Source organism: Encephalitozoon romaleae, chromosome XI, assembly GCF_000280035.1.
Source record: "Encephalitozoon romaleae SJ-2008 chromosome XI, complete sequence".
NCBI classification, from domain to species: domain Eukaryota; kingdom Fungi; phylum Microsporidia; family Unikaryonidae; genus Encephalitozoon; species Encephalitozoon romaleae.
In genome coordinates, this window is record NC_024905.1 from 1 (window position 1) to 13953 (window position 13953).

The following is a 13953-nucleotide window of genomic DNA, read 5'->3' on the forward strand; positions in this document are numbered from 1 at the left end:
ACTTTTGTTACTATTCATACTACTCAACCATCCTAGATTAGGCTACATTTAATAGAGGGTTACCCACACAACACAACACACACATACATACATACCCCATCGATTCAATAAGAGGGTACAACATCCTTGCTGTATTCCTGGATATCATCACTCCCATTTCTCTCCACCTCATTCTACCTACTCAAAGATACTCTATCCTCTTCCATTCCATGTCCTCTATATGCTGTCTTCTTCTACACACAGCACATGATAGCCTTCCACAGACTATAACAGTTCTATAGGCAGATCTCAAAATCCAACTGGAAAGCAGTAGGTCGTGTGATGCTCCTTACCGATAGTAGACTATTGCTTGCCTCGCTTCCTTCTAATACAGCTAACAAACTCGTTGTCTTTTATGTAGAACCGAAGCTCCTTCTCTTCCCACTCTCCACAGTTCCTTATCCCAATCCTTTTTCCCACAATAACAGAGGTGTCCGCAACTTCCATTCCTTCCTCAATCCATATCTTAGAACTGGACATAATCCATTCCTTGTCGATCTCCTTCCGTGTTATTCCCATTGCAATGCACAGCTTCGATGGCCCATTTGCAATGTCCCGGTCCTTGACCCTGCCTCCTCTATGTCTCCTCATCAAGGAAATCCCACACAGAGGTTCCACTGCCCGTATAAGCACTCCAGCACCATCCTCCACAGACGAGATGTTGAAGCATTCATACATTCCATATATCTTATATACATAGCATGTCCCTGCTCTCATGTACATTGCTGAGTTCCGTTCCGTTCTTCTTCCTCCATACCCATGGCATGCCTTGTCCTCCCGCCCTACATATGCCTCGGTCTCAACTATCATCCCTTTCATAGTCTTCCCCTCCATTCTCCTGCACAGTATCTTCCCCAGAAGCTCTCTTGCAAGCTCTATACATGGAATCTCCATCTTCCGTAGCCCCACATATCCCATACATAACCCTAACCGTCTACAGAAATACACAAACCTCGGGAGAATAGACTAAAAATAGATGAACACTTTTTAATAATAGGTGGTTGCAAGCCTAAATGCCCCATTACTATTGCGCCACTGGGCAATCTCATTGAGAAGCCGTCGATAAACTTTGCTGCAGGCTTCTTCCACCTCGTCTAGATTCTCTTCGTTGAATCCAAGCTCGATATCTAAAATCATTCCAGATCTAACCACCTTGAAACATCCATCAAATACTTCAATGATGAGACTCTTCAATTCCTCAAAGCTACTCTCACTATTCCCAGCTGCCTCTCCAAGCCTTGCTACCTTCTCCTTCAGCGACTCATGCTCGAAAATTAACTCCCTGCATAGCTCTTGTGCCCTCTCACTCACCTGCTTCTCCAAACACTCCTTCATGAACTCTGCTATTTCAGGCTTTTCCACATACTCCATAATACGGCAGATCCTCTGTGCATTAACCCTGATGTTCTTGTACACTTTCCCTGATACATTACTGACTTTAAGAGGAATCGCTCCCCTAAGTCCTCCCAAAAGCCCAATGATTCCAATAACACTTATTGCAAGCATTATCTTCCGCTCTCAACTGTATTTATACATTTCTTTTCAATTATTCCTCATATGGAAATCCTTATTGAAACTACTCATTGGAAATCCTTATTGAAACTACTCATCACTACCATGGCTCATTCCACGTCATCAATTCCGGGTCTTGATAACTGTGACAGGAGTATATCACTCCTGAACATTCTTCCAAGCTCTTCCCATCCCACCCACTCAGAGTCGCTCTCCCTCATCAAGTCATTCCCACGGAGGTCAATCAACTCCAGATTCCTGTTATCAAAGAGGATGTCTACAAGCTTCCGGTTTACCCTCCGTATCCTGTTATTTCTGAAATCGATCTTCTTAAGATTCTCCATCTTCCCTATCACCTCCGGTATCTCTTCAAACAGGTTATTCCCCAGGCTGATCCTTTCAAGAACATAGAACTCTTCAAATGTACTTGGCAAGGCACATAGCTTGTTCCCGTCTGCCCGTAGCTCTTTAAGAAATGGAAGCACTCTCATTTCAACAGGCAGTCTCCGAAGGCTGTTGTTGCTCACATTGAGCTTGGTGAGCCATTGCAAATGTGTGATCTCTACAGGTAGCCAGCTGATATTGTTGTTGCTCACATCAAGTTCCCGGAGTCTTTCAACACTCCCGATTTCTGGAGGCAGAGACTGGATCTGGTTATCATTCATGTACAGCCTTAACAGCTTCTTTAAGCTTTCTATTTTTGAAGGTATCGAGCATATCTTGTTTTTCTGAATATTGACCTCCACCACACACGAGGTTGATGATATCTCGAATATCTCTTCTGGGAACTCGGTAAGGCCCTGGTTACTGTAATCCACCTCTTTCGACCAGTAATTGCTATCATTTAAAGTGGAAGACGACGAGTCAAAAGAGCACCTAACAAACCCCCCTATAATCAACTTTGTAATAATCATCCAGGGTGTCCTGCCAGTCTCAGTTAACCCCCACCACACACCGTCAAATGTAAATTAATAAAGCAAACAATTCTGGTAATCTATCAGCCATAGTAAATCATTTAATGTCTTGTAATAAAAGGACCTATACCTTAATATCTATTTGACAGTTTATAAGCCCATTGGAATATTAAGTAGAGAAGTAATAAGATCGTTTATATTAGAAATTAGTCTGCTCTCATGTATCATCCATGTCTGGCTTGCAATAACTCCATGCGGATCATCGTCCAACCACAGGAAACAGATCCCTTGTATCAACTAAAGTCCTTGCCCCAATCACCTCCAACTCATTCAGAATCTCTGTTTATATTGTTTTCATATGAAATTCCATAAACTGATATCTTCCTCCTCTCGTCTCCAGATTTCTGCTTCTTACTCGGAAGTATCACTCCAGTTGTGGACATATGCCTTATCCCTTTGCTTGTAGGTGGGACACTCTGCTGCACCATTTTCCGGCCACTCGGAGCCTTGCAGAGATCCCCGCCCTCGTCCTTGAGCTTAAGGTAGGAGTGCCCAGACAACGACCTAGCATCGGGCCTTATAAGATGGCTGGGTTGTAGTGTCTTCAGCAAAAACTCTATGAACATGTCGTCATCCCCTTCTAGACCTCCCTTCGATCTTATCACCTTCTTCATGTCTTCCAGGGTGAACCCAGAGGTAGGCCCTACAAATCTATACCCATTTTCCTTTTCAAAGAAAACATTCGAGTTCTTTCCATGCTCTATCATGAACATGGGCAGCGATCCAAGCAGTCCATAGATCCTTCCCATCTGGTCCATGTTATCTTTTCCCGGAAACAGTGGATTCCCGACATACAGCTCGTATCCTATGCATCCAAGGGACCATATGTCACAGCTTGATCCATATGGAATCCCGAGAATAACCTCGGGTGCACGGTAATACCTTGACTGAACATAGAAGTGAGACACTTGGGGAGAGGTGACTGCCGATCCAAAATCAATTATCTTTACTTTGAAAGTATCGTAGTCGGCTATGAGGATGTTTTCTGGTTTTAAATCACAATGAATGATTCCTAACACCGAAAGCTGAATCATTCCTTCGAGTACCTGTTTAAGTATGGTCCTGACTGTAGAATGGTCTAAGCCTTTAAATCTTGTCATTTTCAAGAATGTGTAAAGATTTCTTCCAAGCAACTCCTCCACAATGCACAAATGCTGCTTATACATAAATACATCCTTAATGGCCACAAATCTATCATTTAAATTGTTATAAAGCAATTTGTGAAGAATTCTAACTTCGTTCATTTCGTAATTATAATATTTTGGCTGATTTTTTACTACCTTGATTGCAACCTCTTCGCCATCAGGTCCGACGCACCTGACTACCTGGCCGAAGGTTCCCGTTCCTAGCATTCCAATGACCATGTATTTTTGATTTTTATTCTTTGAAAGATAATCGCCTCTGGCCATTACAAGATCAAACTCTGCATTATCTGGCGATAAACCTATCCTTTCGGACGGAAAAGTCAAAACTTTTCTATTCATCTCTCCCAGCTAAAAGGATAATTTCAATAAATTTTAAATGCTTAATTATTTTTAATTTTGGTAATACTATGAAAATATTGATCTATATCTCTAAAATGTCTTTCAGCCTGTGGATGTAATCTTTTGAAAAGATCAACAATTTTGCTATAGGGCAGTTTTATTAAATAGTGACCGTAAAGAGAAGAAGAGTTATTTATAATTTAACACCTTAGGATTTTTACACATAATCTCTATGCATTCATCTGAATTAAACTTCATAGGACATACCAAACTCTCAATCTCTTCCGACGTGGTGTTGAGATTTCCTTTTCTAGAGTTTTTAGCTTTTTCTGTAGCTAAAACTAACTTTTCAAACATTTTGGGATGGAATAATTGTAATACTTTTGACTTAAAAGAAAAAAATTACCCCCATGCGTCCTTACGCAGGAGGTCTCTATCAATGACGTTCATACGGAGATAGAGAGATTGCTAGATTGGAAACCCAAACGATTGCAATTTTAAGTCTTGTGTCTTTCGTGGCATGAGCCCCCTTTCATATCTGATGAGGGATGTTATTTTTTGGTTGCAAGCCTTTTTAAGGCCCTTATCAATAAGGTTTTTTACTTTCTTTATCAGTTTATACATTTCCTTAGGAACAACATTTATCGAAACAAGGAGTTTAATGGGATTCTTTCCAGAATCTATTTTCTTTTTGGAGAAATCCTGGGACTCATATAAAGAGACTCTGTCTCGGTGATGTACTTAATTTTGTAAGTCATAGGATTCAATTGTATTTTCAGATCTTGTTTCAAATATCCTGTTATTGGAGGCTTCTTACAAGTTCTTGGAAGGAAAGGAGCATTCGAGATTGGTATTTCCTCGCAAGGTGCCAGTGTTTCGAATTTTTCAATATATTCGTCCCACATTTCGTCTTCTTCGGGCTCTATAACCCCAATCTCAATATCATCCTTAATCTTTTTGAAGTAATAAAGTGTCTCTCCAGAGTCAAATTCACTTGTTCCATGAAGAGAGTCAAACGATTGCTTATTTTCAATCAGAATTATGATTTGCTTTTCTATTTTGGAAATCATTTTCTTTATGTTGTAAAGCTTAAATCCTTTACAATCAGTAAGTTCTCTAATTTTATCCTCAAAAGTATGTCCATCAATATTCTTTTTCATGAACTCGATACATAAGTTCTTCACTTCAAGATACTTGGAGGTATTAGGCTGTTCTAGCTTAGAATTGATTGGATCCATTTTCTTAATTTCTAAAAGCCTTTCGTACACTATAATAACAAACCTAAAAATGCAGAGAAGAGGGAAATCCGAAACAATGGTAAACTCATTCATCTCAAGTTTCTTGAAGATGGACTCCAAAACTGAATTCATGTTAGACACAAGCGCTTTCTTGCCATCTGTCTGATTGGCTTTTATGTATGCTTTGCAAAGATCCATAACGTCAGTGACAACATCCCGGTCATCTATTGAAGCTTTTAGTCCTTTTTCCCCAGTCTCCACGATATTCTTTGTAGTGAAAATAGTTTTTTCGGAAGACTTATGGGATGGCCCTACAACATCCAGTGCCTTGTGATAATTTCTTTCCATGACTTCTCTCCATATCTTTCTCTTTTCTCTCATGCAAAGTCTAAGCTTCTTGTTCACCATATAAAGTCTTTTAATTACAATTGGTATGGCTATGTGAGGCTTCATCAGAATCCCTTCAAGTATTTCTGGTGCAGATTTATCGTAAATGCTCTTTAAAATTTCCTTTATGATACCCGACGACATCTTTATATCTCTCATGCTAATTTCAGAGTCTTTGTTGAGACTGATTATTTGCTCTAAGGAGTTTATGAAATATTGAATTCTTTCAATTGCCAAATCCGCCTCAGACCTCTCGTCCTCAATTCTAAATAGTGCTTCCTCATGTACATTGCGTTTCAGAAATACGTAATTTGAATCTTCGGACTCGAAAGTTGGACATCCTATGCATGTGAAATTCAGTACCTCTCTGGATATAGGGTCTTGCCTTTCACTTCTTAACTCCTCGGGAAGAATTCTATAAGACCCCTCCTTTCTATATTTTTCAAGACTCCTTGGTGTCTCTCTCAAGGGCTCCTTGTAATTGATAAAAGATTTGAGCCCTTTTATGAGCTCTTCATCCTTTAGAAGAGGTGATATTAGATCCAGAAGATCCTTCTCATTAATGAACTTTTGATTGAAGTAGTTGATACACTTTAGAAAGTCATCAAGAAGATCCTTGCTTTTCAAAAGTTCCTTGATCCTTTGAAGAATATTTTTTTCATCATGTATCATGTACCTTCTTGCTGGTACAAAATTTCTTTCAAAATCCTCACATAAATCAGGGCTTTCCCATAATAGACTGTTCACCTCAGCCTTCATTTTCTCAAACAACCCATTTTTCACTTGATGTGACTGAAGAATCTCTACAAAAGACCTATAAACACTAGGATTGTGTGAATATCGCTTTTTGACCCTTTGAATAAAATCTTGTGCCTGTCTTGCCTTCATTCTTTCAAAATCCTCACTTCTTTTCTGATCGTAGGCCATATACTTCCCGCCTTGACTTGTTACCTTCACAGACGAATGCATAATAGGGGGTTGGGTTGCATAACTTTGATGAACCCCATAATGAGGATTTATATGTGGTAGTGGATTCATCCCTAGTTGAGGTTTAGGCATTCTTCCACCAGGTTCATATGGGCTCCCCCTATATTGCGAAGGAGACCCTATGGATGATGCTTGTCTGCCAGGTAATTGAGGCACTGAATCAATTCCAGAAGAAGAATTCCCATAAAACTTCAAATGGGCAGGCAAGTAATCATTAAATGTTTCTATAAGATGAGCCTTGTCTCTAAATAGGACCCTAACAGCCCTACAAACCTCTTCAGCATCAATCTTTCCAAACTTGAAATCTCTCATTGTTTCCAAAAAGTTATCATAGGTTACCATGTCATTTATGTACTCTTCCTTGATTTTGTTCAAAAACATCATGGCATCGCTCAGATCTGCATCTTCGTGTGAGATTCTTGGAGGAGGAGACCTTGCTACTCCTCTAGAGTGATATCCATGATCCAATCCTGAGTCTCTACTTTTCACCATTATGTTAGGAGTCATATGACTTATATCAGAATAATATCCTCTAGCTCCATTCCTCATGTCAGTCTGAGCCCTATACCTTGCCGAATTTTCTTCGGGAGAATATCCTTTCACCTCAGGGTAGTATTTTTTACTTGCATTTCTAATATCCTGCCACTGCTCACTATCTTGATTGCCAATATCTTTCTCGTAATCTTTTGGCATAGAAGGGGTGCTTTTTTCCTCCAATTTGTTTTAACTTTCTTGTACCTGGATCCTTGGATCCATCCAAGCAATTCTTAAGCCAATTAGATCATAAAAACATATTCCTAGAGATCTACTCGTCAAAAGCACCTTGTATTTCGTCTCTTCACATCTTCAATTTCTCGCAGATGTCAAAAATAAGCTATCATCATAATTAAATGAATAAATTACATTGAAAAGGTTAATATTATGTAAGGTTCTAATTCAGGAATATCATTTACTTATATTCAATTATATTAATGAAGAAATTCTACCTCGATACCATCATATCGGCTATCTCCCTCTTTATCTAAGAACAGAAGCTCAAAGCATTTCTTGCAAATAAACTTTTTCTTCTCGGGCAGAATAGGATCATTAGCTATTTTCAACACTGCGTTGTTCTTTAGACAACACTTGCATAGTTGAGCCCTTCCATACAAATGCTTTACAGATACATACGGGCTTATCTTTCTATACGAAAAGAACGCCTTCATGATTTGAACCGACTTTAAAAATCTTCCATCATGAAAATATATCTCCTTTGATATGTCTTTTATGCATTTATCAATTCTAATATCCCATTTCTTAATATTAAATATCTTCAATTGAAATACCATTGTGGCAAATTTTATAGAGTTATCGTCAATGGTCTGAAGATAAATCGTTTTTTCTATCGCAAAGAACACCTTGCTTGATACGCTATTACTCCCAATCAGAAATCCCCCCAGATCAGAAAGATGGGTATCACCAGATATAGTAAGCCTCGCCACCACCTCTCCTCTTAGAAGACATTCTGCTTCATAGTAAACATTATTAGCAGCATCTGTCTCAATGGGAGTACCATTGCATTCTCCAATTACAGAACTGCTCTTAATTATAGATTCCTTGTCAATCTCTCTTACAAACTCTTTGGGATACAATATTTTATAATTTGTCGAAAAAGTATGGTCCCAGCTGATTGAATATGTCCTTTCCGCTATAATCAAACTACGCGCCTTACCACAGCGCCTCCTTTTCCTCTCTTCATCTTTACTTTCTGGAAACACTTCCAAAGCTCTTCGAACTCTATCGATATAATTTTTCTCCATGGAATAGGGCTCTATAGGAAATGATCGTAAGAGCTATAAACTATGAAGATCTCTATATAGACAGCGATTTTAAGGACATAGGGGATCTAAAGACAAAAATAGCTTTGAAGTATGGCATTCCCACTGATTCCCAGTGCATAGTGTTTAATGGAAAGTTCTATGTTTTGGGCATATTTGATTCTCCACTAGAGACTTTTTCTGACACATACGGAAATCCGCTTGGGCCCTTTGGATGCCCAGATGCTGTCTTTAATTATTTGGAGTCTAATGGAATGTCCATTGACAAGATCAGAGCCCACGTATTTCCTCATAAAGAAGATCCGAAAGAAAAGAGCCCGACATTATCAAGAATTATTGGCGTCAAACCTGCTGTAAAAAAGGTTATTGAAGGCAGGTATGAAGATATTTCCAAAATATCCGAAGGCCTTAAGGAAGAAGAAAAGGCTGCAGTTATAGAAAACCCTGGAGAGTACATTGATTTAATTTTAACACAAGTTGGGGAGTCTTTATAATTCAGTGCTATATACTAGGGTTATACAGCGATGAGATAGCAAAGGATATAATTATATCATAGGATAACCCACCGGGAAGGCTGGGGTTAAGAAAGCCTTTTGGTAGATAGATTTCTCTAGCAGGATTTGATATTATTCTTGGGAGTTCTTCTGGGTCAAAGTAATCGGTAGTAATGGCTATCTTTTGTATTTTGCTCCTTTCCTCCTTCAGATCGTGGCTTTGCCTTTTTCTGGTTTGAAGGACGCTCTTTCCAGGAATAGTTTTTGGTATAGGGTTAAGAATGGAGCCTTCTCCCATATCCTGGATCTCCTTTATTCTTTCCTTCACGAGGGATTCACCTTTTATGTTTAGAACTTCGAAAACAAACTCCTCGAATTTCTCAAGATAATCATTGTATTTTGCAACGTCTGCAAATTCTTCTTCTTCCCTTCCGAAGACCTTCATCAGAACCTTTCGTACCTTACATTCTTTTTCAACTGTTATATCTTCAAAGGTTGGCTTAATGTAGTTTATCTTCCTTAGCATTGTCCCGCATTCAGGACAAGGTGCCTGCCCTCTATTAAATATCCTAAGCATGCATGACTCGCACATCTTATGGAAGCAAGGACTTATGTATATAACTATGTCCGGATTCAAATAAATATCACTTTTACATACTGGACACCGCCTCTCCTCCATGTGGGGCGAAAACAGAGATGTTATTTAACATAAATATCTTCATAAATGCAGCATAAATTTTATTCAAGCCCCATACTCCTCTGACCTTATCTTTTCAAGCAGAAGATTATCCCCTGCCCCAGACTTTCTAACACTTCCGCTTATATCATAAATCGTTGACTCCCCGGTAATTTGGCCATACTGATCCAGCACTGCCAATACAATCTGGACAGATCCCTTGTCACAGGATGGAATTGGTATTTTTCCCAGCGAGCATATTCTTCTTTCAAAAGCCATTTTAGGGTTCCATCATTTTCAATATTTTAGACAATTTCGGATAAGAACAATGCTTTTATAAATATGCTGAAAATACATCATTACTGCTATTGCTTTGTGCCCATTTCACTAGATATCATGCAAAAGTCCATTTTTAGTGAGGTTCCACCAATCAAGAATCCATCAACTTCCTCTACATCAAGAATCGTCTGACAGTTCAGTATTGAGACAGATCCCCCATATATTACACGCCCGTAAAATCCTAAATCCTTGCCCCAATTCTTAATACTCGAAATCACTTCACTAATCTGCCGATTAGTGGGGACCTTTCCTGTTCCTATTGCCCATACAGGCTCATATGCAACATCAATATCCTCTCCACTAATGTCTTCTTTTAATGATAGTAACTGGTCTTTTAACGCGTCCAAATATCCTCCATCTTCCCTACATTTCTCATCCTCTCCTATACACAAAATAACATTCAGGCCTTGATTTCTGGCATTTCTTATCTTTTTTGATATGACTGTTGACGTTTCTCCAAACCATTTGCGTCTTTCAGAATGGCCCACTATTACATACTCAGCACCCATTTCTTTTATCATCGAAGCAGAAACTTCACCTGTATATGGTCCATTTATGAATTGGCTACAGTCTTGTGCTCCAACCTTGATGTATTCCGGAAATATCTCCTTTGCAATATGGATATAAGGAAATGGAACGGCGATGAACGCATCATTTCCATCAAAGAAATTCTTCCTGAAGTTTTTCACCAAGTCGAAGGTTTGCAACGATGAATTCATCTTCCAATTTCCGCCGAGGAGTTTATTTTTCTTCATCTCTGGGCCTCACTGGATAAACAAATTCGAACAAATTATAATCACATGTCAACAAGACGTGTATCAAAGAGCTTCTTGTATTTATGCTGTATACTAGAATATCTACGGTTCTTCCTTCTATGCCTCAACTCTTTGAATAGAATATAAAATTTTTAAAACCTAGTCCCAAAATGGAACAGATTCTGGAGTTAGACAAGAATCTCAACATTGATATCTTTGACGACGTTGTAATGAACGCAAACTGCCCAGATAATAGGAAAAAGGAGGAAGCCGAGAGGGTTCTGTTGAAGTTTAAGGAACTTCCAAACTCATGGATGAAGGTTGATTATATATTGAACAATAGCAAGCTTCAAGAAAGCCACTATGTGGCACTACAGCTGTTGGAAAGCATGATAAAGGTGAAGTGGTCTCTGTTTGATGAAGAAATGAAGCAAGGGCTCAGAATGTATGTATTCCAACTTGTTATTGAGAGATCCAAAGTTCGAGATAAAGCGAACTATGTGCTTCAAGAACTGAATACTATTCTTATTGAGATCGCAAAGAAGGATTGGCCCCGTCGATGGCCCACCTTCATAACAGATCTTATCAATGTATCCCAGGGAATAAGCATGGAGGTATGCAGAAACAGTCTTAACATACTTAAAAGACTTAATGAAGAGGTCTTTATTTTCTCTGAGGATAGCATCACAACTGTCAGAAAGAGGCTCTTAAGAAATCAGCTGAAGATTGAATTTCCACAGATATTTGGCTTCATAAAAACAATTCTTGAGTATTCTCGAAACACAGAGATGGATGAGGGTCTTTTGGAAGCGACATTAGAATCATTTCAATGCTTTTGTGGGTCGATGCCACTTGATTTCATCTTTCTCACCGAAATAATCGACTTAGTCTTGGAGCACCTAAATTCTATGCATAGTGTTGCATGCCTCAGCTGTCTGATTGAAATTGTCGATCTAGGAAGGAATAAAAACCTTGCCAGAAGCCATGAAATAGAAAATGCTGAGAAGGAAAAGATTCTTGTTATCCATAGACAGTGTATTGAATTTCTTAAGATGTACTTTAACAAATTCCAAGAGGAAAGAGTATATGAGGTATATGGGGGCATGGATAAATCCGAAAAGATTTTTATCCTCAAACTTGCACAGCTTTTATCTTCTCTATATGAGGTCTATATAAGCTTACTTGAGGCAAGAGACATTGCAAATACAAAAGCAGGACTGGGGTATCTTATACAAATATCTAAAATCAACAATTCAAATATTTTTTCAGTTGCATTTGAAACATGGAATAAGTTTGTATTTGATCTGTACTCTGAATTCCCATTTACTAATCAAGATTCCACAAAAAGGCTGAGAAGATTGAATTATATAGGTATTCTGAATCAATTGATGGGGACCCTTGTTGACAAGATGCCCCGGCCCGAAGAAGTATTTATTGTGGTTGATGAGTATAACGAAGTAATAAGGAAAAAAATGACTGACACAGATCAAATAGAGTTCTATAGGAAGATGAGGGGGTGTTTGTATCATTTAGCATTCCTTATCGAGGAGGATATGAAAAAGTATTTTATAAGTAAGGTTGGACTTCAGCTTGATGATAAAGAATGGGACTGCAACTATCTAAACAGACTATGCTGGGCCATTGGATCGATATCAGGTGCATTTTCTGAAGTAAACGAAAGAGAGTTTTTTGTGAACATTCTTAAGCACTTGCTAGCATTGTGTGAGATGAAGTCGTTTAAGACGGACAAGGCAGTTATAGCCTCGAACATAATGTTCATAATTGGACAATACCATCGGTTCCTTCTTCACAATAAGAGCTTTTTGAAGACTGTTGTGAAGAAGCTCTTTGAATTTATGGACGAGGATCACGAAGGAATCAAGGACATGGCATGTGATAACTTCTTCAAGATAGTGGAGAAGTGCCCTGTGGAGTTCCTAACGCAAAGAGAAAACGACGAGATTTTTATTATTTATATACTGAAGAACTTGCCTGGAATCACCGGAACCTTAGAGTTTTATCAGAAGAGAATTGTTTACGAGGCACTCTTGATTGTCATAAAGGAAGTTCCTAAGACAAGGGATTACAAATCCAGAGTCTTGGGCTATGCAGATCTTCTTTTATCTTCCCTGCTAAACTTTAATATTCTAGCCGACGAGCACATAAATCGACTTCCGAGTATGATATCCAATGTAGAGGAGGCAAAAATGATCTCACATGTTCTTAAGTCCCATTCTCTGACCTACAGATTACTTCCAGAAACATGCTCCTCTAGTTGCATTCAAATATTTCCAAAGTTTTTCAGGATCTTTGAGATTTGCAACTCCATAATATTTGAAAACAAAGAAGGCACAGCATTCAATAATGCTAAGGCTGTAAAAGCAGAAATCATTGAGCTGTTTACTACGGTAATTGATTCAAAATTTGTACAGAGCGATTTTGTAAATATGGTCTGTGAGAAGGTCATTTTCGACTACAAGAACAATTCGATTTATAAGGAGCCTGCAATTTTAGCTTTGGGGTCAAGTATAGTACGCAATGCAGAAAATGACGGGTCAGTTATATATCTACAAAGAGAAGCATTTTTGATTTCTGCTTTAATAGAACCTTCTGTTCCCTTTGTAATGCAAGCTGATGAGAATCTAGAGATATCGAAAAACTACCTCCTTCTCATGGAGAGTATGCTTTTGTTTTCATTCAATTCATTCTTCTCATCCTTGTTTAGCCAACCTTCATTTCGTCAAGTATATAACACACTTCTATACTCCCTGATTTGCATAAGAGATGTTTCAGACTTGTCTTTGAACTGTCTAACCATCATCTTTAAGAAATGCTACGAGCAGAAGATCTTCCAGTTTTATGCCCAGAACTACATGTCTACCTTGGAAAATATTCTGGGGATAATATTTGATAGAGACATGAGATATAACTTTGATCAGCAGTGTCTTCTATTTGCATTTATGATTCGTATAAGTAAGGACATTCCAAGTCTCGATGGTATAAATCCCAACGTCAATATTCTCTCGGAATACATAGTTGGGCTATTTATGAAATCATTTCCAAACATAACTCAGGAATCTGTCAAGATATTCTCCATTGGGCTATTTGAACTATGCGGAGATGATGAAGTTTTTAAAGAACATGTGGACGATTTCAGGGTTAAGGTTTATGAATTTGGCACGGATGAAGATCTCCAAGAGGAGATTGACCTTAAAAATGAAAGAATTAGAAGATGCAAGAATTAAATTGCC

General features: G+C 38.5%; 10 protein-coding genes across 10 annotated transcripts; 2 read left to right on the forward strand and 8 right to left on the reverse strand.

The window, feature by feature from the left end:
* Positions 1 to 342: 342 nt before the first annotated feature.
* Positions 343 to 933, reverse strand: EROM_110010 (3-methyladenine DNA glycosylase; the record flags this gene model as incomplete). The annotated part of the gene is made up of 1 exon (XM_009267208.1): positions 343 to 933. One exon carries the CDS (start codon positions 931 to 933, stop codon positions 343 to 345), a length of 591 nt encoding a protein of 196 aa, XP_009265483.1.
* Positions 934 to 1026: 93 nt separating this feature from the next.
* EROM_110020 (hypothetical protein) lies at positions 1027 to 1545 on the reverse strand (the record flags this gene model as incomplete). Its single annotated transcript, XM_009267209.1, has 1 exon — positions 1027 to 1545. The coding sequence occupies one exon, from the start codon at positions 1543 to 1545 to the stop codon at positions 1027 to 1029; it is 519 nt and encodes a 172-aa protein (XP_009265484.1).
* Positions 1546 to 1661: 116 nt separating this feature from the next.
* Positions 1662 to 2465, reverse strand: EROM_110040 (hypothetical protein; the record flags this gene model as incomplete). The annotated part of the gene is made up of 1 exon (XM_009267210.1): positions 1662 to 2465. One exon carries the CDS (start codon positions 2463 to 2465, stop codon positions 1662 to 1664), a length of 804 nt encoding a protein of 267 aa, XP_009265485.1.
* A 326-nt stretch (positions 2466 to 2791) lies between these two features.
* On the reverse strand, positions 2792 to 4009 carry EROM_110050 (Ser/Thr protein kinase; the record flags this gene model as incomplete). The annotated part of the gene is made up of 1 exon (XM_009267211.1): positions 2792 to 4009. One exon carries the CDS (start codon positions 4007 to 4009, stop codon positions 2792 to 2794), a length of 1218 nt encoding a protein of 405 aa, XP_009265486.1.
* A 680-nt stretch (positions 4010 to 4689) lies between these two features.
* Positions 4690 to 7314, reverse strand: EROM_110060 (histone deacetylase complex protein Sin3; the record flags this gene model as incomplete). The annotated part of the gene is made up of 1 exon (XM_009267212.1): positions 4690 to 7314. One exon carries the CDS (start codon positions 7312 to 7314, stop codon positions 4690 to 4692), a length of 2625 nt encoding a protein of 874 aa, XP_009265487.1.
* Positions 7315 to 7589: 275 nt separating this feature from the next.
* Positions 7590 to 8420, reverse strand: EROM_110070 (hypothetical protein; the record flags this gene model as incomplete). Its single annotated transcript, XM_009267213.1, has 1 exon — positions 7590 to 8420. The coding sequence occupies one exon, from the start codon at positions 8418 to 8420 to the stop codon at positions 7590 to 7592; it is 831 nt and encodes a 276-aa protein (XP_009265488.1).
* A 20-nt stretch (positions 8421 to 8440) lies between these two features.
* EROM_110080 (hypothetical protein) lies at positions 8441 to 8932 on the forward strand (the record flags this gene model as incomplete). Its single annotated transcript, XM_009267214.1, has 1 exon — positions 8441 to 8932. The coding sequence occupies one exon, from the start codon at positions 8441 to 8443 to the stop codon at positions 8930 to 8932; it is 492 nt and encodes a 163-aa protein (XP_009265489.1).
* A 7-nt stretch (positions 8933 to 8939) lies between these two features.
* EROM_110090 (RNA polymerase II transcription) lies at positions 8940 to 9611 on the reverse strand (the record flags this gene model as incomplete). The annotated part of the gene is made up of 1 exon (XM_009267215.1): positions 8940 to 9611. One exon carries the CDS (start codon positions 9609 to 9611, stop codon positions 8940 to 8942), a length of 672 nt encoding a protein of 223 aa, XP_009265490.1.
* Positions 9612 to 9973: 362 nt separating this feature from the next.
* On the reverse strand, positions 9974 to 10702 carry EROM_110100 (triosephosphate isomerase; the record flags this gene model as incomplete). The annotated part of the gene is made up of 1 exon (XM_009267216.1): positions 9974 to 10702. One exon carries the CDS (start codon positions 10700 to 10702, stop codon positions 9974 to 9976), a length of 729 nt encoding a protein of 242 aa, XP_009265491.1.
* A 170-nt stretch (positions 10703 to 10872) lies between these two features.
* EROM_110110 (exportin 1) lies at positions 10873 to 13947 on the forward strand (the record flags this gene model as incomplete). Its single annotated transcript, XM_009267217.1, has 1 exon — positions 10873 to 13947. One exon carries the CDS (start codon positions 10873 to 10875, stop codon positions 13945 to 13947), a length of 3075 nt encoding a protein of 1024 aa, XP_009265492.1.
* Positions 13948 to 13953: the final 6 nt, after the last annotated feature.